Here is a 24,382-nt window from a genome sequence, read left to right as displayed (position 1 = left end):
TAACACCAGTAACTTCCCCTTGTGCCTATTACGCCATGAAACCCTTTTTGTTTTGCTTAATAGACAATGTTTGGCAACCCAGCACCATGAATAAAGGATTCTTAAAGACTTGAATGATGTTAGCATTATGTTAGCATGATATTAGTTTCTATTCTGACTATAAATACCAAGATTTAGAGATAAAAAACTAAATGGTCCTTGCATTATTTACCTTCTTAATCTATCACTAAGAAGGGGCATTTGTTACCACAATGATAGAAAAGGGGTTGTAAGGTGAATGATAACTCAATGTTGCAACCTGTTTAGATACAGTATATGTTTGTATTGATATTAGAATGGTATCAGATCAAACAATTATTTTGGTTTGAGTTTTGATGAATTCTGGCAACAAAAAAGCATGAAAAAAAAAGAAAGAGAGGATATTTTGTTGCATGTTGTCCATGGAATTCTAACTTTGATCTAGATTCTGGTGCATCCTGGAGTGGTGACAGCTGAATCTAAAGCTTGGATAGCAGAGGCTGCCTTCAATGGGGGCCCCCTTGGGGAACTGGTCCAGTGGAGTGACCTCATCTCCACACTTCACATCCTGGGTCACCATGTTTACCTAACTGCCTCCTTACCTGACCTCCGGCAGTGAGTGTGCACACAAAAATAGCCTTATTTTGCATTACGTTTAATAATAATGCCTCTAACAATGCTCATGTTTATCTCTCCGTCTAGTTACTTTGGGGTGGACACAGGTGGCTGCCCACAATTTCATTCAAATCCGAATCTGATCTACACAGACATTATCGGCCTTAGGCAAATCAAGAGTGTACTAAAGGGACCTTGGTTCAAATACAGGTGAGTATCAGGATCCCAGTTCCTGATTATTGTTACGTACGTGTGAGTTACATGTGCGGCACATATGTGTGTAATGTGTCTATGATAGGTAATTTTAACAATAAAATCCTGAAACACTTAGAAGGAAGGATCTTGATGACTCATGCGGTAATGACTTATACAAGTGTACTCTATGTGATTAAATACAATACTAGTTTACAATATGTTGCGAACAAACGTGGGCGTTATGGAACATTAGTCGAAAAAGTAGTCATTTACAAATAATGTTTTGGTCATTTTGTGTGCATTTGGATGTAATTTAAAGCCAGTTCCTTTGCCCAAGTCAGACAAAGAAAGATGAGTTCAGGAGAACAATGTATATAAATATTTTTTTTAGTGCAGAAGTGGTCAAGTATGAGACGATTGGCGATTATCCTTGCACAGAGCCTATGGAAAGTATATCAACTGAGGAAAACTTTGGGAAAAGAGTGTTTTAAAAGACAGAGTGCGTTGGAGATAGTCGTGATACAGTAGGGGGAGGAGGGGGAGAAAGGAATTATGACAAATACTGAAGCACATTAAGGATGTGTGTATTTCCTAACTAGTTTAATTATTTTATTTGAACATTAAAATGCTAGTACTCAACTTTCAATCCTGGAAAGCACTAAAATGAAGTCTCATTGAACGATGTGTGGATAGGGGCGGTTGATCACCCATATGCACATTTTAAGTCAGACTTATCTGTAGAGACAGAGATAAATGCTTTGTGCTGTTAAATATACATTTACTTTAGGATTATTGCGCTTATGAATGTAACCGTGTACCTGTGTCTGTTCTTCAGGTGCATTATACGGGTGTTGGATACTTTCGGCACTGAGCCAGACTTCAATCATATATCTTGGGCCAATAAGCACAAGCTTGCAAGTCCATTTGGCGGACTGAACATGATCCCACTGCAGTTCTACACCATGTTCCGTATGTATCTGCTTCATTTCAAACAGCTATTTTACACATGTGGCTTGAAGAACAGATATGCGTATTCTTTCTGTCTCTATCCGAATACATGTGCCTTCTCCTCCTGTGAGCAGCTCATACACCGGACAACACATTCCTGGGTTTTGTGGTGCAGAACCAGCTGATGTCGGAACAAAGTGAGCTGTTTAAGTCTAACAAAAGACAAAACCAGGCACTTGTATACGGAAAGAGAGCCACATTTTGGGAGGTAACAATGCGCAAAAAAACTAACATTGTAATAACCTATTTGTTTTTAAAAGGCCAGAAGATATTTAAGGGAACCAACAGAGGTTGAGGAAATACACATATCTTTACTGTAGTGAAGTTATACCACAATGTAGGAATACTCGGTTATGTCAAAGTTTGGCATTGTTACATTTCACTTAAGTAAAAGTACAAAAGTATTTCCATCAAATTATACCTAAACTACCAAATCTGAAAGTTCTCATTATGCTGAATGTCAATTTTTTGAATATTATGCATGACATCACTGGATTATAATAGTGATCTTTTAATGTGAACATATTTTTCATTTTGCAGCTGGTTAAGGTGGAGCTTATCTTAGTGATTTATTTTTTATTTTAATTTAATATAAAGTTATTTTCTGTTTCTTAATCCATAATAGTGTATTCATTAGTCAAAGTAACGAGTAAGAAGTACAATACTTTCTTCCAATTGGTAGTGGAGTAGAAGTATGAGGAAGCATGAATTGGAGAAAAGTACAAGTACTGCTTTAATGAACTTAGTTACTTCCCACTAATGAGCACCCATATTGTTAAGATGGTGTGTATTTAGTAGTCTGTTGGCTCTGTCTTTTATTCATTCAACCCCCATCAAAAAGGGGCATGTGTATTTTGTGACACACCCGCTTCTTTATCCAGCAAGTCACCCTTTGCTTTGTCTGCTGTCACACTGCAGGGTAAAACGGCATATCTGGATGTCATCCACAAGTACTTAGAGATCCATGGGACAGTTAACAACAGAAACGCTCTTCCAAATTATGTGAAAAACCATGGCATTGTGAAAGGCACTGATGTTCAGGCCCTGTTGAGACAAAGCAAGGTGAGTGTGTCTCCTCTAAATTTTTGTTGACTTTGGCTGTACTTCGTCCTCACACTGCTGAAATAACAAGGGCTGTCAACGTTAACGCATTAACACTTGTGATTGGTCTGTAAACCTTAACTTTCTGTAAAATAAATAAACAAAAATTAGTCACATAATCACGTTTTGACCGTAATTTCAGCGCTGTAGGAACATATATTGTACATAGTCCTCTCAACATGAGAGCAGCAGTAGAATAATACCATAGGAGCCTAGGCCTTGTGTTGTGCACATTATACATTACTATTATAGCGACTCAACGTGACAGCAGGTTTGACAATGCTTTGCCTAATAATCGAGAAAGTATCCAAACTAAGGTGAGATATTATAATGAAGTGAAAAAAACCATGTCATGATTTCATGCATTTCTTTATTACAACCCCTAACTTGTATTTGTTTTATCTCCCCCAAAATTAAATTAAACACAAGTATTTTAAATCTGTGATGATTAACAGGAGATTATTGTGATTAATGCAATACATTTTTTGAATAGATTGACACAATTAATAAAGTTGTCTCTTGTACATTAGCGTATATTATATTACATACACACTATTTAATGTCTTAATTTGACACAAAGAAGAATGAGAAGGACGCAGTTTTTCTTTTGCATTGAACATATTTTGAACTGGCAAAAGTTTTGTTTGAGTGTGGTTCTACCTTTATATATAAAGTCTATGGGTCCTACACAGCATTCGTTTGTGATGACGACCCTCCCTGTGCGGCACACTGGAGCAGAATGTATCTGTTTTTGTTCTGTGTAGGCTGGCACCGTGTGGCGACAGTAAAGCAGTGCATGTGGGAACCATATAACTGTTGGTGTGTTGGAAATAAAGTGAAGGAAATACTAATCTGTTTGTATCTGTTGTAGGTTTTTGTTGGATTGTCTTTCCCATATGAAGGCCCCGCCCCATTGGAGGCGTTAGCCAATGGCTGTGCTTTCCTGAACCCAAAGTTAAACCCTCCGCAGAGCAGTCTGAACACCAACTTCTTCAAGGGAAAGCCCAACATCAGAGAGGTCAGCACTCATTTTAAACTGAATCACTTACCATGGTCTGACAACAAGTTAAACACCTGTAGATTCTACGGAAGCCCTGATAGGCAAGTGATATGGTGATTTATGTCTGTTCTTAATGGTTTTCTCAACTGTTATTATGTCTAAAGAGTAGGTGAAACATGTTCTTGCCACGGTAATCTTTCTAAGCCCCCCTTTTTCATCTGCAAAACTGGTTTGAAGAAAGTCATTTTTTTCTATGCAGCTTCTTTTTTTCTAAATGTATTACTGTGAATCTGCAATGAGAACTATTGCCATAAAGGATATTAAGTTCCTTTTTCCTTCCCCATCTTTGGAAACAGGTGAAGAAAAAGTCACATTTTGTCTGCTCATGTTGTTGTTATTGTAATGCTAACTTCTGCCACAAACTTCCAGCAATCTTATTCAACCTCAAAACAATGAACAAGCAAATAATGACCTAGCTGATTTAACAGGGAGATTAATCGAATATCCTTACTTAATAAACCATGTATGTTTTATGGTGGTATTCTATATTGTTCAGTTTCACTGTAATATGTTTGTGTTGCAGATAATATCCCAGCATCCTTATGCTGAGGCCATCGGAGAGCCCTACGTATGGACGGTGGACATGAACAACTTAACAGAAGTGGAAGGAGCTCTTAATGCTATTCTCAATCAGACGGTAGGAACCTTCTATGGTGTAAAATCTACCTATCTCTCAAAATCGACAGTGCATTTATGGAAGCTCATGTTTCTTTAATTGTTTATTACATTTCAGATTGAGCCCTATCTTCCCTATGAGTTTTCGTGTGAAGGGATGCTCCAGAGGGTCAACGTCCTGATAGAAAAGCAGGTTGGAGGAATGTTGGTTAAGGAGATGGAAAATAGATCAGACTTCTGATAATTAGAGAAAGAATTTACCTTCTCATTATGTTCACATTTTTACCTCAGGATTTGTGCAGCAGTGCAGCAAGCTGGCCCCCACTGAGCGCACTCCAGGTTGTAAAGGCGCAGATGTCCTGTAAAACTGCCTGCCAGAAGGCGGGGCTGATCTGTGAACCGGCATTTTTCCCACACCTTAACAATGCAAATACTCTTGCAAAGTAAGTATTTATTTCTCGTCACTTTGCATACACATGGATGCGATTTGGTTGGTATCAACTCTGTAGTCATGTGTCTTCATAGTATCGTTGGAGAGCTGTCTCCATTTTATTGTATACAGAAAAGAAAGTTCACATAAGTTTATAAAACTATAAACATATAATTTTAATTGGAAATGGTTAGAATACAAGTGTTAATGGAATAAGAAAACGATAATGCTATCATGATATGTTCAAATGTAATCTAGTTATCGCCAAGAATAAATCATTTCTTTGAATGAGAGGTTTTCACAGCAATACAGTATAGCAAAAAACAGTATGAAATAAAGAAGTGTATGTTGAAGCATATCGTATTTTTTTGAGGAATTTTACTGGTGGATTACAGCAAACTCAATTTCTGGTATTGTGACATCCCTGTCTCGAGTAGAGTCTTTTAGAGGTCCCCATTGGTAGGGTTTACAGAACCAAACCCATCTAAATCCAGACAACTCATACCAAAATGAACATACTTTGAATAATTTGTGGCTCACATGCTTGATCCCGTGCAAAATTGCCAGTAGCAGTATGGAGGATATTTGCATATACTCCCACTTTGAATCCTCTGTTACCAATTAAATTGCATACTTTGAATAATTGGATTAACAGCTTTCTCTTTTTTTTTTTCCAGGAACAGTGTAGATTGTCAAACATCCGAGTTCTCCGCCAGTGGCTTGGTGTTTCCTGCCTACAACAGCTCTCAGCACTGTTGGTTCCAGTCTGACCCCCTCCTCTTCAGCTGTGTCCGATCAGACGAGTCTTTGACGCGCGTCTGCCCCTGTAGAGACTTCATCAAGGACCAGATAGCTTTATGCAAAGATTGTATCTAACTTATGGTAGAAAACAGAACATGTCATTGCCTAATTAATGTCATTAAAAAGTATTTATATTGGTCTTGTCTGAATAGTGACAACTCATACTCCCTTGTGTACTTTCGGCGAGGTTTCTGTCATCCTCACAAACAAGCCAAGGTGTCATGATATCACAGGTTGCCTGGATAAAGGACCACCAATGTTTCATTTGAAAGAATCAGTTGGACTACATGCCGTTTTTAATGTTTGTACACAATTTATGGGTTTGTAAAACCCGTCATGGTTGGTCTTTAACGTTTTACGGGGAACACAGATGTTATTTGTAGCCATTTGACAGCTGGCTACTAACCAGCTTAGCATTTACAAGCTTACCTCTGGCAAGGAATATAAATCACAACGGTGCAGTTTCAGATACGTTTCTGATGAAGCATTCATTTATAGTTTAGTCCACATAGTGTTCAGGCACTCCTCGACTTATACTGGGTACTTCATTTTCCAAGTAACGGGGCATTTGTCTGTAAAGCATTACATTCAGCCAATGTCTGTCTGATGGAAATAGAAGTCAAGGATTATTCAGAGTCTCCTGTATCTCCAGCACACACACTGGATGCAAACAGCTTGTCATGAAGAGTGAACCAGGAGCAGGAGGAAATAGTAAACAGGAGCTTATAGAAAATATTCTTTGGTTTCGGTTTGTGCAGACAAGGCAAACAGACTTATTTAAAGACCCAGTGAAGTGCATGTTTTTGCACCAAAATGAAATGGCAGTTTCATTCCTTACATATCATTGTGCCTGTTCATGGCTAAAATAATTTTTAATAATTCATAATTAATGAATTAATGAATTATTAATTTTGCCGTCTGAGCCTAACGGAAGTTGCAGACGATAGTGGCTGTGACGTCACAAGATGTACCCAGTTGCGATTGTAAACATGGCGGAGACTCTGGAAAGTGATACTAGTGTGAGAGAAATGATTGATTTGGACAGCTTTTCGGACAGGATAGATGAGGAAAGTGATCAATCTGGTGCACTTTGAGGGCAACATTAAGAGATTTATGGATACAGCTCTCAACACTCATATGAAACATATATTTCAATAATCAAAAAACATTGGAAGGATTTCTTAACCTATTTTATACAACTAATATTACATAGATGGAAATATTTGTTTACATAGATGACCAAACCCACTGAGATAACTTAGGCTACAGTTTACCTCCTTGAGCTGACGTTATCTCTCTCAGTCCCACAGGAGAGCACTCTCCCTCTCCTCATTGTTGAAACAGCTAATCTCCGTTAGCTCCGAGCTAGCACCAGATGCTAACAACAACCCTGTAACTCTGTCAGTCTCTCTTTCTCTCTCTCTCTCATCGACCACTGGCCTTTATTTATCATGATCAATCAAAGAATCTACGAAACAATGACACCAGCCAGGCTCACCTTCATCTTTTGGGAACAGAAACATCGCCACTTCGGCAGACTTGACATTACTACAGCCAGCGGCAATGCATCGTTTCCCCTGTGTTTTTCATCCCTCTTTCTTCACTGTCGCCTCCATTGTCAGGTTTTCTCGATTGGCAATCACTTCCAGTCCACTCCGACACACTTTCCAGGAAAATACTAGCTCAAAAACGTTGAGAAATTCGACTTTGAAAAAGAGAAAAAATGAACGGTGGTGAATGTAAACAGTGCGGCGGCGTCCATCTCGTGACGTCACGCAGTAGATCGCAAGCCACGCCCACGAAGGCGAAGGTCGACTGCAGATTTCCCCGGAAAATTCAAAACTCGTCAAATTTGTTGCTATTCCAACATCTTTTGATATGGGTTCCAATGGACAATTTTGGTCATTACTATACGTATTAGCATAACAGATCATGCACAGGTGCACACTTCACAGGGTCTTTAAGACAAGGATACAATAACTACTGACCTGAAACCTTACTGTACTAAGAAACAAGATTTAGGGTTAGGTTAATATGACACTTATGACAGTCACCCTGTCATTGCTGACAGTGGTACCCTTATTACCGGGGCATTGCCATTGGTAACTTATGCTGCATACCTGACTTTCTTCAGAGCAGATTATCTTCAAAAAGGGGACTGCCGAATGAAAAGCAACAATCATATTGGAAAAGGCACCAAAAAGGCTCTCTTAGGAGGCCATAACATAACTATTATTTTTGCATAAAACACCAACATGCGTTTTTTTTATGTGATGTCTACGTTTTTGTTTTCTTATATTTTGCTGCCCCATTCTTGATAATAGTGATATTACAATTATTGTTTGTATATTACAATGCAGAGCAATACATTTAGCTGAGTTATCTTCCTTTCGTAACAGAATTTCTCTACCTCCTGTTCAGCTTGGTAGAGAAACTCTCTCTGGAGGGAACCTTTGGATTGTAGTCTTCGCAGACCATTTAGTTGCACGAAAACCTATACAGGAAAGGGAAAACCCTAAAAGCAGAATAGAGTCCCTTTAATCCAGTTTTTATTTTGCCCTTATTGCCCTAAATGAGGAGGCTACATGCTCAGTAGGCAGAGGATTTCCTCCTCCCGCAAACTTATCAACACAATTACTTTTAGGCGAGCGACTAGTGGTTATTAATTATTAGTCCCATGTGCAGACCACCACTACCATTACAAATATATTTAATAGTTTACCCCCAAGGCTCTCTCTGTGCACGCTGACACCATCTCATCATCCAGAGCCTCCTGAGAAAACAAGACATGTAATTGGTCTATTTATTCCATTATCCTTTTTCTTCCACAATGCATAATTGTGATGCGTAACTTCCCCATTTACTCCCCCATGACAGTTGCGTGGTTGGAAAAAAAACAAGAAAAACTTTTCTGAACATTAAGCAGGATAACACTTTATTAATCAATAAAACTTTGCTCTTTGACAAAGAGATACCTCATAGTTCTTTTACATAAATAAATGGTGTTCACATCATCTGTAATACCACTGATGTCATTACTGTACAAACAGATAAATAAGAACTCTGTTAGTGAGATTTATTGGAAATTCAGTTACATTTGTCCATGTACAGTATGTTGTGTGTGTGTGTGTGTGCGTGCGTGCGTGCGTGTGTGTGTGTGTGTGTGTGTGTGTGTGTGTGTGTGTGTGTGTGTGTGTGTGTGTGTGTGTGTGTGTGTGTGTGTGTGTGTGTGTGTGTGTGTGTGTGTGTGTGTGTGTGGCTGGCTGCAATGCACTTGTAACCACTGAAGCTATGCCAAGCTGTAAGCAACAGAGAAGTGGTTAGTATTGCTATCATAATTTTGTGAAATGAAGTCAAAGTAATGATTTGATGTCTCTTCTTGGGGCACTAATAATAATACATCTATTCATCCATCCAATACACAGTATAATTTAATGAAACACACATCAGAAGAGAGGAACTGGTGTTTTCAATGTTTTGGCACGAGCTGCAGAAATTGGACATGTTTTTGAGCTATTTCAATGGAACAAAAAAATGGATTAGATATCATACTGCCCGGCAAATGAATATGGAGGTTATGTTTGTGCAATTTGATAGTGAGTGTGAAAGTTCAAACATGTCTTTAGGCAGAGAGAACAACAATCACATTATAGATAAATGAAGAGCAACTGCAATTTTTGGTGATCGTAGAATTACAGCTATATCCAACATATATGACTATTTATTTTGGTATTCAGCTGTTGCACTGACCTGATTTAGAGTGAGTGCAACAGCTTCAAAGATCACCCATTACTAAGGAGTAAGGGGCCACAATCCCAGCACCCGGCCTACATTTTAAATAGCTTGAAGAAAAAAGCATGAAAAAACAAAAAAATGCAAAGAGGTAGAGGATTTCGCTGCTAAATTCAACGCAATATAGTTATCCATATGAGCTAAAGCGCAAGTAGAGCGTAGCATTGTTAAGAGTTTGTTCTGTGCCTTGTCATGTGGTTATTTGCAAATAAACACTGTGCTTTGCTAGTAAAAGTCGTTGTAAAGATTGTCTTTTATGCATCAGAGGGGAAACATTACAAATCAGTGTGCTGTTGGTGAGTTGAAGTGGTGCGAGAGGATTCACACCTTTCAGTTATAGCTATTCACAAAATTAAATTAAATATCATAGCAATAATGTCGCACTTTGTCCAGTGTGTCAACTGAGAGTTGATAGTTACAGCGTAGAGTGGATGTAGGCGTCGTCAGAATCACTGTCCTTGGATATGCTACTGCTCGGAATAAATGTAGACTATTTTCCTACATAGTAATCACAACTTTTGTCATGTGGCTTTTTAACACAAGGGGGCATAGAAGCACTCTCAATCCTCATTCTGTCATGTAGACAGGGGAAATGTATTATGGGTCATGGGTAAAAAGCTCATGCAAATATGTTTGTGCTTAGCAAAGGGTCTCTGAATTAGTTAGTGAATTTATTTCTATAATTTATTAATCAAAACAAATGTTGCCAATGAGTGAAATTGCTAATTTGGAGGGTTTTCTATTTATTCTGAGAGGATGACAATGGAGGTATATCTCCCAATTGTGTGACGCAATTCATAGCCTTTCAACTTTTTTAATTTTTTGAAAAAAACGTTCTGGTTGAAGTTATGACACCCATATAGTTTAAAATTAAGAAGTAATTTGTGATGCATAATTGTGTAGCGATTCATTTTTAACATGTTCAATTATGATTTGCTTGACAATCAGCTCCTATTTTGAAATTAAAGGATCCTTGGACAGCCGCCTTCATCCGCTCTGATATTTTTAATTTAAAGTGCAACATTTACAGTAAGACTTATGTAATTACACCAATAATTTACAGTAATATGTAAAACAACATTTACAATATAAGCACTATAGAGCAAAGATTCATAACTATATGCAACATTGATCATCCTGTACTTGAATTATATGCTGTCTAATCTGAAAAGCCTATTATGTAAATTACTAAGACTATATTTATGACTTCATTTTAACCGATGCACCCGAACAGTGTAATAAACATATTTACAGACCGTGTGGTTTGTATTTACATTCAGTTCATTGCACATAATGGTTGATAACAATGGTAACATGCAGAACAAATGAGTAATACACAGGTATGCAGATGCAGGATAGAAGCAGCATCTCAGAAAATGATATTCCCTCAGGCTGCTTATCTTTGTGCTTTGTTTCGTCTTAGGTCTGAGACTTTGTCTTATCCAACTTTCCACATTAAAATGTGCAGGCAAAACAACGAGAAAAAGTCAAAAGAAACATGAATAAAATATTAAGAGAAGTAATAAATATCGGATTCAGTACAAAATTCCATAGAGAACATTATAAATCAAAAGGATTGTAGAAAATCGTACCAGAGGCTTTCTGGTAGTGCCTTTGACTATATTCATAATATTAACGTGATGAGGTGTTAAAACCGAAACATATTACGTTTGTTTTTCCATCTTACCCATAAAGAACTCGGGATTTATGAGCACTCATCCGTTTCAGTACATTTGTAGTTATTGCATGTGTTTGTAAAAAAACAAAAAACAAAACACTATACACTATATGGCAATGGAACATATGTAAAGTCAGTTACAGCAGGTAAGACAAAACTGACTAAATACCCCCAAATCATTTTTCAATACGTTATCGCCCATTGTGCTAAACCTGGCACTGTGCTGAAATGTGCTTGGATACATTACACACAGTATAGTAGCCATCAATGTTTATCCTTAGTGTCTTATGTGGTTCTGTTTAATTTTAGTTGAGTTCCTAGATCGAGGTTGACCTCAATGTGTTTGCTGATGCCTTTGAGCAGCAGTGTTCGCTGACACAGGACTGCACATGTGCTATTCTACTTTCCCTCTCTTCCTCTTTCAGCAACAAATTAGGATCCAAGGTTGCTGCTTTGAAGAGAGGAGGCTGCTGGGGCTTTGAAACAATTTGTGTCTGATTAAGGACAGAGTCACCTGTACTTAATAATAATTACAAATAAAAATAGGAAACCTTAAATTGGTGAGCAGACCTCGACTTGGAGTTTGTCTCTTCCAAATCTCATTATACATTTTCAAAACATCTGACGTGGGAGAACATTTCTGACGAATGACGAATCAATACACTGTAGTCTTGATTGTGTATATGTCATTCGAGCAATTAGTGTTATCTCCATGTCAGACAAATACTGCTAAAAGGCTGGAATCTCAGGTCTTGTGGCTTTCCTTATTCTAGGGGCCTTTTTTAAACTGGTTTTAAGGACAGAAAGTGACAAAGGGCAGAACATAAGTATTTAGGTGTTTTCTCTCCAGGATTTGGTCTTCAAACAAGTCCTTCTCTGTCAAAGATTATAAGATGTCTGCCTTTGTGTGTGCATTAATGTGTGTTTCTTGATGTCTGAATGCACTATGTACAGTATTCACAGCGTGTGTTGTGCTGCATGTTCAGGTAAAATGTGTAGGAACGTGTGTAATAAAGACAGAGAGAAGAGGGCGGGGAAGTGTATGTATTTGAACCTGCAAAACACACATTCAATCAAAGCGCTCGTAGTTCCTCGTTTGCCTCACGCGGGGCACCATGTCCACCAGGAGTCTGTGGGCAAAGAAACAAGGTCTCATTGTATGTAAATGTGCATAAATACATTCTCCAAGGTGGTGCAGATCGTGCTGATTTAGCACTCAGCAGGAATGACAAAATATGGATAGGCCTAATATAAATTATGAAATAATTTATATTAGTTATAATAATATATTATTATTATTTTTAGCTTACTTGATGCCATAGGCCATAATGATGAGTCCAATGAGAACTCCGAGGGTGCCATCCAAAAACCAGACGTCAACGTGATCCTTGTAGACTTCAGCGCTGATCAGAATGGAAAATCCCATGATAGAACCAACAATAGAGTTAAACCCTGAAAAAAACACAGAGGTGTGGAAAATGTAATCTAGAAGTACTGAATCAGAAGAAGGCCGGATAATAAGTTCCCAAACATAAAAAGAAACAACATTTCACTTGGAAAAACAAAACACAAATGCTTTCACAATGAGAAATGCGTCCTTAATAATGTTGAAAGGTTGCATTTGGACTTAGAATAAATGCCTTTTAAATTATAATGAAACAACTGGTGTGGAATGTGGAACTTATTTGGAGTTAGACGAGAATATTCATGCTGCTCTAGTGACTGCACAGTAGAAATGAAGCTACAGCAAGCAGCCGGTTAGCTTGGCATAAAGACTGGAAACAGTGGGAAACAGCCCACCAGAACCTTTAAAGGTCCCCTATTATACTTTTTTTATCAATATATTATAGGTCTCAGATATATACAAAACATTTCTCTGAAGTGTTTGGCTACAAATACCAAACAGATCATTGTAGCATCCCATAATCCCCCGTGTTTCAGCCCTGTTTCAAAAGTGCTGATTCTCTGTCTGTTACTTTAGATGAAAATAAGGAGCCACTCCCCATGTCCCTCTGAGAGATATTTGGTTACAAAGAACTCAATGGTGCTCTAGGAGGAGATTCAGGTGTTAAGGGGGGGAGTTACCTTGGTTGGTGATTGGCTAATGGTTACACAAGCCAAAAAAATCGTTATGACATCATAAAGTGGCCAAAATCTGATCAGCTCATTTTCAGACAGGTTTTTATATAAATGGATCAGAACAAAAAGTGAGCAAATCTTTTTTCCTGAAACATTCAGAATCTCTTTACACAGACGGGACACATGTTGATGTAAAAAATATATGAAAAAGTGGATTTTGCATAATAGATGACCTTTAACATGTTGTTTCTCAATTGGTTGAACTTTACAACAGTGCAAGTGTAAGGGTTAGGGTTGGGGTCAGGGTTAGGGGTAAGAAGATCAATTGTAGTTTTACAGAGGGTTAAATCTTGGATCTTATTTGTCAGCCATTGTCCCTCTGGAGTTCCATCGTCCTCGTGAGATTGCCTGTCATACAACTTTTAAGGTGCTAAAAGGCTAATTTATTCTTAAATCCTTTGCATAGAACCTGACTAGCTATTTCCCCCCCATTTACCACACAAATACGAAAGTTGTATTAGAACATTCATGAAACTCTATCAAGACCAATTGTACTTTTCCATACAAGAACTTTCCTGGCTATATCATTCTAGAATGCGTTTACTGTATTTGAGTTACCCCAAATAGGGGCTTATGCATTTTTTATAATTACATTTCTCCTTGTGTGAAAGCTACTGCAGTAGGTTATTATCTCGCCCACAGTAAGTGTATGGTCTTGTGGGAAATAAATCCAGTCTCTAAAATCAGCAACCTAAGGTTTATTGGATTGATGCCCTGTGCTTTCTGAGACCTGGGAATAGCAGTGTGTGTACGCTGTGCTTTTGTTCATGTGCACGTGTCTAGCAGCCAGATGGTCATGACCTCTTCTTTCAATCAAGTTATTATAAGAACAACTTTCTCTGTAACAGAAAAATACACGCAAAATCTGTTTTGTGGTTTTGGCGTTAGGTTCAAATAAACCCTGGCTCTTTACACATAGATCAGGACTAGGGAACAGTCTTTTGATGTTAATCTACTTTATAAATCTGCCACACTACATTTCAAAGAATTAGTTCTGGACCGACTTAAATTCTAGAATGCAGGCTCGAAAATGACATTCACAGAACAAATGACTATAACTTAACTTCTAAAAGGGGTAAATTAATAATCTTTTTTCTCAAAGCAATGATAAACCCGTTGAGCTGGATATAGAACAGTCAGAATCAATATAGATCTTTTTTATTTTAAAGTAAAGTCAGATTGAACATAGTGAATACATTTAAATTATAGTGTCCGTCCAAAGAAAACCCATTACTTATAGTGAAAACCACCCTTGAATGATGGGTTAGTAGACTAAAAGTTTTAGGAATCCAAACTATAACATATAATAAGTACCCTGTATCAAGATTGATGCAAAACAAGTGTAATTTGACCTTTTTAGAGAGGTTTAGCAAAAAAACAACCGCTTCTGGGGTCATTTGGGTGGATTTGCCAAATCTCTGGCCCACCTCGGTCGATGTTGATGATTGACACCTCTTTTGAATCGTTACAGCCAATGGAAACGAAGGGGGAGGTCCTAAATCCACCTACACGTTACCATTGTGGAATGAGAGGGATGCGCACGCAGCTTGCCCAAACCGAAAGCTATGTTACGCTCTGAAAACTGAAAACCGAAAACTAGGTTATAGCCATAAATATGATGATGGATTATCAGTAATCATTTTAAAGGGACACAGAGACATTGGATTAAACTTCAGCAGCGTTTTTTTAAATCATTTTAATGCCATTGAACACAACGTTTGATCAGAAAAACAGCAAAGGTAAGACATATTTGCCGTTTTGGCTCCGTAAAGCTACGTGGTGTGTTGTCTGGGTTTGCCTATGCTGGCCTGAGTTTTGGTTGCACAGTGATGATACTTATACCTCTAGAATCTGTGGAATATCAACTTTCATTTGATATCTTGTTTGTGCAGATCTGATAAGTAATAAAGTATTTTTACCGTGAGTTCTGTGCGTTAGCATTTTTTCGCTCATGACTAATTCAGAGGCTCGAGAGAAAAGCCCGCAGCCGGGTTTAACAGTTTAACAAGTCTATGCAAAAGAAGTAAAAACCAATAATAATTTATAAACATTATGGCATTCTAACTTTTTATTTTGATAACTTCATCAAATAATGATTGGTTAAAAAAACAACCCCAATTAACCAGCAAATGTCGAGATTTGTATCATTAATCGATTAGAACAACGACGATCTTGTCTGCATTGCAGTACTTTAGGTTCCTAGCTATGCTGTTAGAGTGGGATGTCCAACGAGGGAATCCTCTCAAACTAATCCAGATACATTAAGATTAATCCCAGGGTCAGGCGTGGACCCCATCCAGTGAGAGGTGTAAAATGTTTTGGGTTCAATATGAAAGTGTGGAAAAACCCTAAGTCAGAAGAAACGTTCTACCTTCGGCCCTGCTTTTTGCACCAAGTTAGTGAATAACCAAGGTCTAGTTGTGACGTTTTTTCTCTACGGTTGAAAGATCTAATGGAGTTACAAGATTTAATCGACAGCTCTTTTGAATACTTTTCATTGGTTAAGTATTGTGAAAACCAACAAAGACTCAAAAAGGGTAACCAATGGCATTGATTTATGACAATGATGGCGTTACAAAGTTACAGACAGCGACATTTTGTACTTTTACATTGAAATATTTCTAGTTTTTCGTAAGTAAGCAGTATGATACAAAATATATTTTGCCACTCTTACGCATGTTTTTGTCTCGCTCAATAGATAGGATTATTCAACTCTATCCCCTGTTAACTTCCCCACTTCCGTAAATGCAAAGTACATTTTTAAGGATTTTTTTTTCTCCATGAAAACAAATATTGCCACAGCAGGAAAGTCTGTTCTGGTTGAACTACTTCTCATTAGCAGAAGAGAGACACAGACATTGATCCTCAACACTAAAGGCTAAAGAAATCACCAATGAGAGATGTAACACCAGAGAGTTTTCATTGGCATTTATTGAGTAAAATTCTATTTCCTTTGCCAATTTTACACGCTTTGTTAAGACCTCTTAAATTGGGGAACTTTTCATTTATTTATGTGTGTGTGCGGTTGCTTGTGTACCCTACCGTCAGTGATGAGTGCCCGGCTAGTCAGCACCCTTCCCAGCATGAACTTGGCCACAGCTAGCACAGCACATGTAATTCCGCTCACTATAGACACACTGTAGAGGAAGTCGTCCTGTGGAAAGACAGGAGAGAGAACATGGAACATTATTTGAATGATTAGTTTCTGGTAAACCGTGTGTGTGGAAACAAACAGAGAGAAAGCTACAAACTGTCTGTAGAGCAAACAGTCAAAAGCACCAACAACATCAGTCAGAAAGAACCAACCACCAAGCTTTCCTCAGCTCACAACCATAAATAATATATATACAGGCTTGACTTGGTGCATCAAGCCAAGGTCATTCAGATGTCGCCTCTAAGTGATGTGAGGGTCTGGTGTTTTTAAGTTTCAGCAAAAAAACAGCACTTGACCCCAACATGTCTCTCTAACAGATTTCACAGGGCCAACAGGGGGTACTGATACCAGAGCTCTCAAATCTCACACATTTGGCGTGAGACACACGCATTTCACTCTATTCACACGCTCACACGCCAGACCTTGTATTTCTCACGCAGAGATTTCTTTCCAGGGTACCGCCCACCAAGTTGAGCAGCAATTTTGTAAACAAACTAGTACAGAATCACTGTAGCCACGCATCAACCAATCAAAAGAATGTAAGCTGTCGAACAGCCGATTAGAAAATAACATGGCTGTATCCGGGTAGGATTTAGACATTCCGCTACAACATTACATTCTGATTCCATTCCAATGATTAAGACGCTCGCTGAAGAGTAACCAAGAGGACGGCTGTCACATAGTCACTCACTGACATTTTGCGTGGCTACAGACTGCTCGACGTGGGAGAAGACCATATTTTCAGTACAGTAAGTCATCTCATCATTGATTTCCGTTGTTATGGAATATATGTCCAGGGAGCTTTTAGCTAACAGTTTGACTGACTAGACTAGAGTATGCATGAACTAGCCTAGCTAGCCGGTTGAATCCCTGCTAGCTAATTTCAGCAGCTATTCTGACACTTGTTTTCTTCGGAATTTCGCGCCTACACTAACTTATTATAATGATTATTATTGTTATTTATTATTATCATTGTTTTTATTTTTATTGTAGTAAGCACCAAGGCTATTTGCTCCCTTGTTGGACTGTCCCTGTGTCTCCTATTTTCCCGGTGTGTGCGCGCGCGCCATGGCTGGAAATTAATTTTTCAAAACACATGAACATTTACCAGCCACTGGGGAAATTCTACCAGCCATTCAGTAGTAAACCAATGGTACATTTGTATTATGTATTTAAAATCTACCAGCCACTCTTATGTTTTACCAGCATTTGGCTGATGGTTGGTGTTCATTTCCATCCCTGGCGTGAGTGTGTGTATATTTTATCAGAAAACAAAGCATATTAATAATTATTGCATTTGTCTTTCAAAGATGTCAGGAAAGAGGCAACTAAGCATTCTTTCGTGCTTTCAAAACAATCAGCTCCCTAAAAAGGTGGCCAGGTCAGAGGACACTGTAGAGGAGGCAGTAGAGGAGGCAGTAGAGGAGACTGTGGAGGAGGTAGAGGAGGCAGTGGAGGAGACTGGGGAGAACCCATTGAAAACAGAGAAAAGGAGAGGATTATGTGGAGCAGCCACATATAGGTGTTCCTTTAAGAAGGAGTGGTCAACTCGATGGCCATTCATTACAATGGGAACCACCAGCTCCTTCTACTGGTGCTCAGTGTGCAGACAAGAGAACTCCTGTGCTCATCAAGGCGTGAGGAACACAAGCAGGCATGTGGAAGGCAAGGGACATCGGGCCAAAGAACAGTCTCAACTCAGTCAGCAGTATTGCACAGTTCTACGTGCTAGAAACTTCTGTTGGAGGCATGAGTGTACAAGAGGCCAAGGTACATACAGTACAGTGTAGCACAGGAAAACTAAAAAGCTGGCGGCAATGTTTGATGAATTATATTTCTCTTCAAATTGATGCTCATATTACCTTGAAAACGTATTTAAGGTTATGAGGTATGTAATCAGTTTTTTCTGTTGCAGACCAGGAGGGCTGAGGTGAAGGTTGCTGTTGCAATGGTGCAGCACAATGTTCCCTTTGCCGTTGCTGACCATTTCAGCCCCTTGTACAAAGAATGTTTTAGAGACTCCCCTACATCTCAGGGCTTTAAGAGCGCAAGCACAAAAACAACGTGCCTCATAAATGAAGCAGTGGCAGCTCATTTTAAGAAGGAACTGGTGATGAAGATGAGAGAGAATCCCTTCACACTTGTCACAGATGGCTCGAATGATACTGGTATGTGCTTAACAACTACTTTCAGTAATTAGTACTTATTTTTTATCTATTTCTACATGCACTCATACAATTTGAACAACATATTGTCTTAGTTATGGTCCTTATTGTTACAGATCTAGAGAAGATGAATCCTCTCACTGTCAGAATTTTTGACACCAACAAAGTTGTGCACAGGTTCCTTGATATGTCCACCACCAGTGGGCGGAGCTGTGGCACCGCTGAAGTGATCTACACTTAAATCAATGACAACTTGCAGGAAAATGACATCCCTTGGAGAAATTGTGTAGGTCTCTTTATTGACAATGCCCCTGTAAATACAGGTGCCAGAAATTCAATCTCAGCCAGAATGTTGAAGGAAAATGGCAGTATTTACATCCATGGATGCCCCTGTCATATCATCCACAACACTGCCAAACATGCGGGGCAGAAGTTTATGGAAGTAAGTTCAAACATGTACACTCTATATTACCAATCCGTTAAACCCAATGCCATGTAAAACAGTTTGCTGATAGTGTTGCAATAGATACTTGAATTCATGTATTGCAGATATCCGGATTTGATCCAGAGGATCTGACCGTGGATGTTGGGTACTGGTTTAAAGGAAGCACCAACCATAAAGGTTACCTGGCAGGTTTGTGATTCAACCAGCTCTACTGTTATACAACAAAATGCAGACATTTTTAATTTGTTTACTGTTGATGTTATGTTTTATATTTTCCGGAATTTTGTGAATTCCATGAGAGCGAGTACATGGAAATGCTGCTGCACATGTCAGTGCGATGGTTAACCCTGGAGAGGTGCATCACACGAATTCTGCGATAGTATGGGCCACTTACCAGATATTTTAAGTCTTTAAGTATGTTGTTTGTTTCATTGACAGTAATACAGGTGCATTACACCAGACTAAATGTGTACTTTTGAGCACTGACTGTGTTTATTTACAGATGAGAAACAACCAGGATTTAGAAGGCTGGTGGATGCATTTTCCAACCCCCTGACTGAAGTCTACCTACTCTTCTATCAAGCGACGCTGCCAGTGTTCACCCTACTGAACCTTCTCCTCCAGAGAGAAAGGTCTTCCATCTTTCAGCTCCACGGAGAGGTAAAATGCAAGGGTTAGGCCATCCTGCTGCCAAATACAGTATGTCTGCTTGAATTGGCTGATATGTCCTTTTTCAAGTAATACATGGAAATGTTTTATGAACTACAAATTTGCAGATGACAAAGTTCATCAAGAAACTGTGTGCGAGGTTCATGAAGCCGTCAGCACTACAGGGCCGACAAGTCCATGACATCCTCTACAAGGACCCACTAAACCAACTGCCAGGTAAAAGTTTCATATAAGGAGATACACCTGTATTCTCATTGACCTCAAATATACTTTTTGGGAAGATTGTTGTTATTGGGCGAGTTGGGTGATATCTCTGTTATGGCTGTTAAAAAGCATAAATGTGTGTAGGCACTAGGCATACCATGCTTGTGTAGTTTACAGTATGGGTAAAATTGTATGCTTACATAGAGGAATACCTTCAACCACTTGCACTTATTGTGCACATAGTGCTCAAAACTAGACAGACTGAATCTATACGCTAACTGTTTGTCTAGTTTTGAGTTAAATTGCCAAGTGAAATCCCTGTCTCTACCTGATGCATATTGTTGAAACTACCTGGACTTAATTTGCTTCTCTATCTCTTTCTGTTCTCTGTCTGGTAGGAGAAAAACTAAATGTTGGCTTCACCACCAGAGCTACCCTCAATAGGCTCCTTGAGGCTGGAGACATCACACCTCAGGAGGTGCAGCTATTCCAACAGGCACACTGGCATTTCTGGTCAAGGCTGTGGAGTATGGCATCAATAAACTCCCTCTGAAGGAGGTTCTTCTGAGGAATACAAGATGTGTGGATGTGCAGCAGAGGACTGAGTGTGGGGTGGAAGATGCCCTATACTTTATAGACAGGTAAGGGTTTCCACATTTTCCAGGATTTCAACACATTCAATACTTTGATTGACTACATTAATCAGTTCTTTACACATGGTGCTCTTTTTAGATTTCAGGAACTACTACCTTTCCATGGGCCGGAGGAACAGGACAAGGTGTCTGAGGAGTTCCTGGAATATCAGCTGATGGATATCCCCATGCCCCAAGATTCCACCACCTTTAATGTTGAGAAGTTTTGTGGGAGTATGTCCTCCATCAAGTGCAAGGTAAGAAATATTTGGCACCACATGACATACACATAATCAATTGAAATAAAAAGCAAAGCATTTGAGTAATAGAGTCTCTTGGTTCCTTTTTTTTTTAAAGGTGACCGGTTTGAGCCAGTTTGGGAGGCTCACTAAAATAGCTCAACTCGTTCTAGTGCTCCCTCACTCTAATGTCGACGCGGAGAGGGTTTTCTCAATGGTTGGACTGAACAAGACAAAAACTAGGAACAGCTTGGCCCTAGATGGAACACTGTCCTCCATCATGACAGGGAAGATGGCAGGCCTGGAACCAAACTGATGGGAGCCACCAACCCCAGTGCTGAAGGCCTCAAAAACTGCCACCAACACCTACAACAAAAAACACTGACACACACACACACACACACACACACACACACACACACACACACACACACACACACACACACACACACACACACACACACACACACACACACACACACACACACACACACACACACACACACACACACACACACACACACACACACACACACACACACACACACACACACACACACACACACACACACACACACACACACACACACACACACACACACACACACACACACACACACACACACACACACACATCCCTTCACTAAGAATGAAGTAAATATGTTTTTATTTGAATGAATTTATGTGTCATTTATCAGATAAGACCACCGTCCCCACCCAAAGCCCCGCCACTGTCAAAATCTCACTCTGAACTCTGTTCAAAACTTGAGAGCCCTGTGATACAGAGAAAGTAAGAGAACAAAAGAAAATGGGACTATACAAGATACATGAGAGAATAACCAAACTTTTGTTTTTGACAGACTTTACCCTGCTTCACCAGACTTGGGTCTTTTGTGTTTTTAATATAGATGGAGAAAAAATACAAATGCTTTTAAACTAGACCTTCTAGAACTAATATTAGTGACTTATTTATTATGTCAGATTTGTTTAGAAACAGATTTTGGTAGACTGCTGATGTTAAATACCAGAAAATGTCCTGGCAAAATTCACTTGTTTCTGGCGACAGGAAATGCATCGTACATATTGGAGTGTTAGTGTTTTAGGAGCAAGGGGGCACTAGCATCCTTAAAATGATCTGAACAAAGGACTTGTTAGAATGTTAAGGGTATTGAACATTGAAACAGTCCTTCGGTGGGATTTGATTGCGTAGAATTCCTGAAATTCTAAAGTCTTTCAACAATACTTCCTAAAACAAATCCGCTGGGTGGATGTATATTGGGTTTAAATCCTTTCACAAGTTCTAGTTTGAGGCTGATCTGCAAGTGTTCTTGTTGGACTTCCAATATGCCATATACTTCCATCTGTTGGTGAAGTTCTAGACGCAACGTACTAAAATCAGATATGGTAATAGTTTGCATTTAGTCAAGGCACTGCATGGTCATGGTTCATCCACTCACTTTATTTGCCTGACACTCTTTGTCAGGATTGGATAACCTAATCCATAGCCTCTAGTCCAACCTGATTGACACGATTCATGGTAGTGACTCGTGATTCACATGGTAGTCACGCTATAAAGCATATGCTGCTTCTTTGCCTAATTTACATGGGACAATAACTAAAGATATTAACTTCCTGCTTTAGTGAATAAGACTTGAAAATACCAATATCAAATCTCATCAGGTAACTTTAGTGAGTTGAGTCATTTTTCTCATAGACTTCTACACAATTAGACATATTTTTGCAACCAGTGAAGTTGTCCCCTGTTGGCCATGAGAAGGAATGCAGGTTTAGGGTACTTCTGTCGATTATTGCAGAATGGTTAACCTAGGCTTTGTATAAACCATTCTGTGACACAAGCACACACAATATATCGTCAAGCAAACCAAAATGCACTAGCTTTCAGTTTGAGCTCTTTATTCGCGGGTTAGCTAAACACTTATTATTCCCTTGCATCGTTTTCACTTCCATTACACTTAAATTAGATAGAGGCTTTAATTTCACACGTCTACATATCCTTCATTGGCTGACTGCTTCTTATGTCAGAATATCGCAGTTGTCAACCGTACTCTCTCTGCTTTACAGTATTGTGGAACACTCTATCCATGCTGTATTTTTTTCAACAGAATAAAGGGGCAAACAAGGGACACTTTTTTGCATTTTACTGGCGAGTACTTCTCAGATTGTTTAGCTTTGTTTATTGCGAAAAACTCTCTGAGCTCAAGATCAGAGAACAAACAAGTGTGTCACAGCATGCTAGTACTCTATGTGTTGCATCAGTGTGTGCTGCCTTCTCTCCACCCTCACATTGGCAGGGAGAGCCAATCTCAGCTCTGTGTGTTTAATCAGGCACTCGACACAGACAGCCTGCCATGAGAGCAGCGACCCGGGACGTGACGCGAATCAGGATTCCAGATTTTCTCCACCCTCTGTCTGCGCAATGTGATTTTATGGCCTGATATTTCAAGGTAGCAAGATGTAACAGTACTCTCAGTGTGCTGCTGTTATTAATGTTTGGCTGTTAAATTTAAAGGGAACCAGAGAATATCTCAGAAGAATTCATCCCTGAATCAATGGCGCCATCAGCCCAGAAACAGACATCATATTCAGCCTGCAGATTTTAAATTTGTCCTTCTTAAAAATTCAATTTTTCTCCCTTTCTATAATCCTTATCTTGCCCTTCCTGTCACACGCTGCTCCGCAGATACAAACGTTAGAGCACATGTTAAACCACCACAGACTTCTGTGTAATGAAGACTACAGAGAAAATATATATTTCAGCCACACACCAGAAACCAAAGGTAGAACATAAACAAATACAAATGGAAAAAATATGAGACACAAATGACAAAAATACGACACAAAAAACAATAAATCAGTGAAAGAAGACATGGTAATGGAGTAAGACAAACTATGAAGTTGTTGGGTGAAATGAAGGAAGAGGGGTGAGGAAACAAGGAAAGGGGTAGGGGACAGAAAGAGAGTAGAACAAGATAATGAATGAGGAAGTGAGGAAAGGAAAAAGAGAGACCTTATAAATGGCAGATATTGAGATTAAAATATTCTTCATACTCTATAGTGTTAAATACTTTTCTGTTGCCCCTTATTAAGTCAAATAATTATTGATTTCAAACAAAGCAATGTTTGTTCTTGTATTTTATACCTTCTTGTCTAGTTTTTCTTAGGTAATGGCTCCTTTGAGACCTAATACCCCCAGTGCCCTAATCTGGGGCTGTAGTGCTTGTTGATGCTTGGCGATTGGTAAATTGGTAAACCTTCACTCACTGGAAACTAACCTAAAATTGTAGATGCTTTAACATTGTGATGTCATGATTCCTTCCGATATTATTGCAGATATGCTGTATGCTAGCTAGCTAACGTAGCTCATTTCAAATATACTAACGCTTGCAATAATGAAACAAACT

General features: G+C 39.0%; 2 protein-coding genes and 1 long non-coding RNA gene across 7 annotated transcripts in view; 2 read left to right on the top strand and 1 right to left on the bottom strand.

The window, feature by feature from the left end:
* LOC307028684 (alpha-1,6-mannosylglycoprotein 6-beta-N-acetylglucosaminyltransferase A-like) overlaps window positions 1-5,981 on the top strand; it is a 62,869-nt gene extending 56,888 nt beyond the window's left edge. For all 4 annotated transcript variants that reach the window (XM_079663923.1, XM_079663921.1, XM_079663924.1 and 1 more), the window contains 10 exons: window positions 464-633; window positions 721-843; window positions 1,664-1,797; window positions 1,911-2,044; window positions 2,755-2,898; window positions 3,809-3,955; window positions 4,521-4,634; window positions 4,731-4,805; window positions 4,904-5,055; window positions 5,720-5,981. In XM_079663923.1, the coding sequence (XP_079520049.1) occupies window positions 464-633; window positions 721-843; window positions 1,664-1,797; window positions 1,911-2,044; window positions 2,755-2,898; window positions 3,809-3,955; window positions 4,521-4,634; window positions 4,731-4,805; window positions 4,904-5,055; window positions 5,720-5,918 (1,392 nt within the window). In that variant the 3' untranslated portion in view covers window positions 5,919-5,981. The remainder of the gene's footprint in view (window positions 1-463; window positions 634-720; window positions 844-1,663; window positions 1,798-1,910; window positions 2,045-2,754; window positions 2,899-3,808; window positions 3,956-4,520; window positions 4,635-4,730; window positions 4,806-4,903; window positions 5,056-5,719) is intronic.
* Window positions 5,982-8,991: 3,010 nt separating this feature from the next.
* Window positions 8,992-24,382, bottom strand: part of tmem163a (transmembrane protein 163a) — a 42,208-nt gene continuing 26,817 nt past the window's right edge. Inside the window, exons 5-7 of the mRNA XM_079663927.1 lie at window positions 16,495-16,606; window positions 12,624-12,765; window positions 8,992-12,443 (exon numbers count right to left, since the gene is read on the bottom strand). Of these exons, the coding sequence (XP_079520053.1) occupies window positions 12,383-12,443; window positions 12,624-12,765; window positions 16,495-16,606 (315 nt within the window). The 3' untranslated portion in view covers window positions 8,992-12,382. The remainder of the gene's footprint in view (window positions 12,444-12,623; window positions 12,766-16,494; window positions 16,607-24,382) is intronic.
* Window positions 17,999-21,312, top strand: LOC307028688. Of its 2 annotated transcripts, XR_013805073.1 has the most exons (5): window positions 17,999-19,213; window positions 19,321-19,876; window positions 19,993-20,101; window positions 20,488-20,730; window positions 20,822-21,312. It is a non-coding gene; the product is annotated as an uncharacterized lncRNA (long non-coding RNA). The 2 variants fall into 2 exon arrangements; XR_013805074.1 differs by having other exon boundaries at window positions 17,999-19,876.

Source organism: Notothenia rossii, assembly GCF_949606895.1.
Source record: "Notothenia rossii genome assembly, chromosome: 2".
NCBI lineage: Eukaryota > Metazoa > Chordata > Actinopteri > Perciformes > Nototheniidae > Notothenia > Notothenia rossii.
This window is presented reverse-complemented; position numbering and strand designations above follow the sequence as displayed.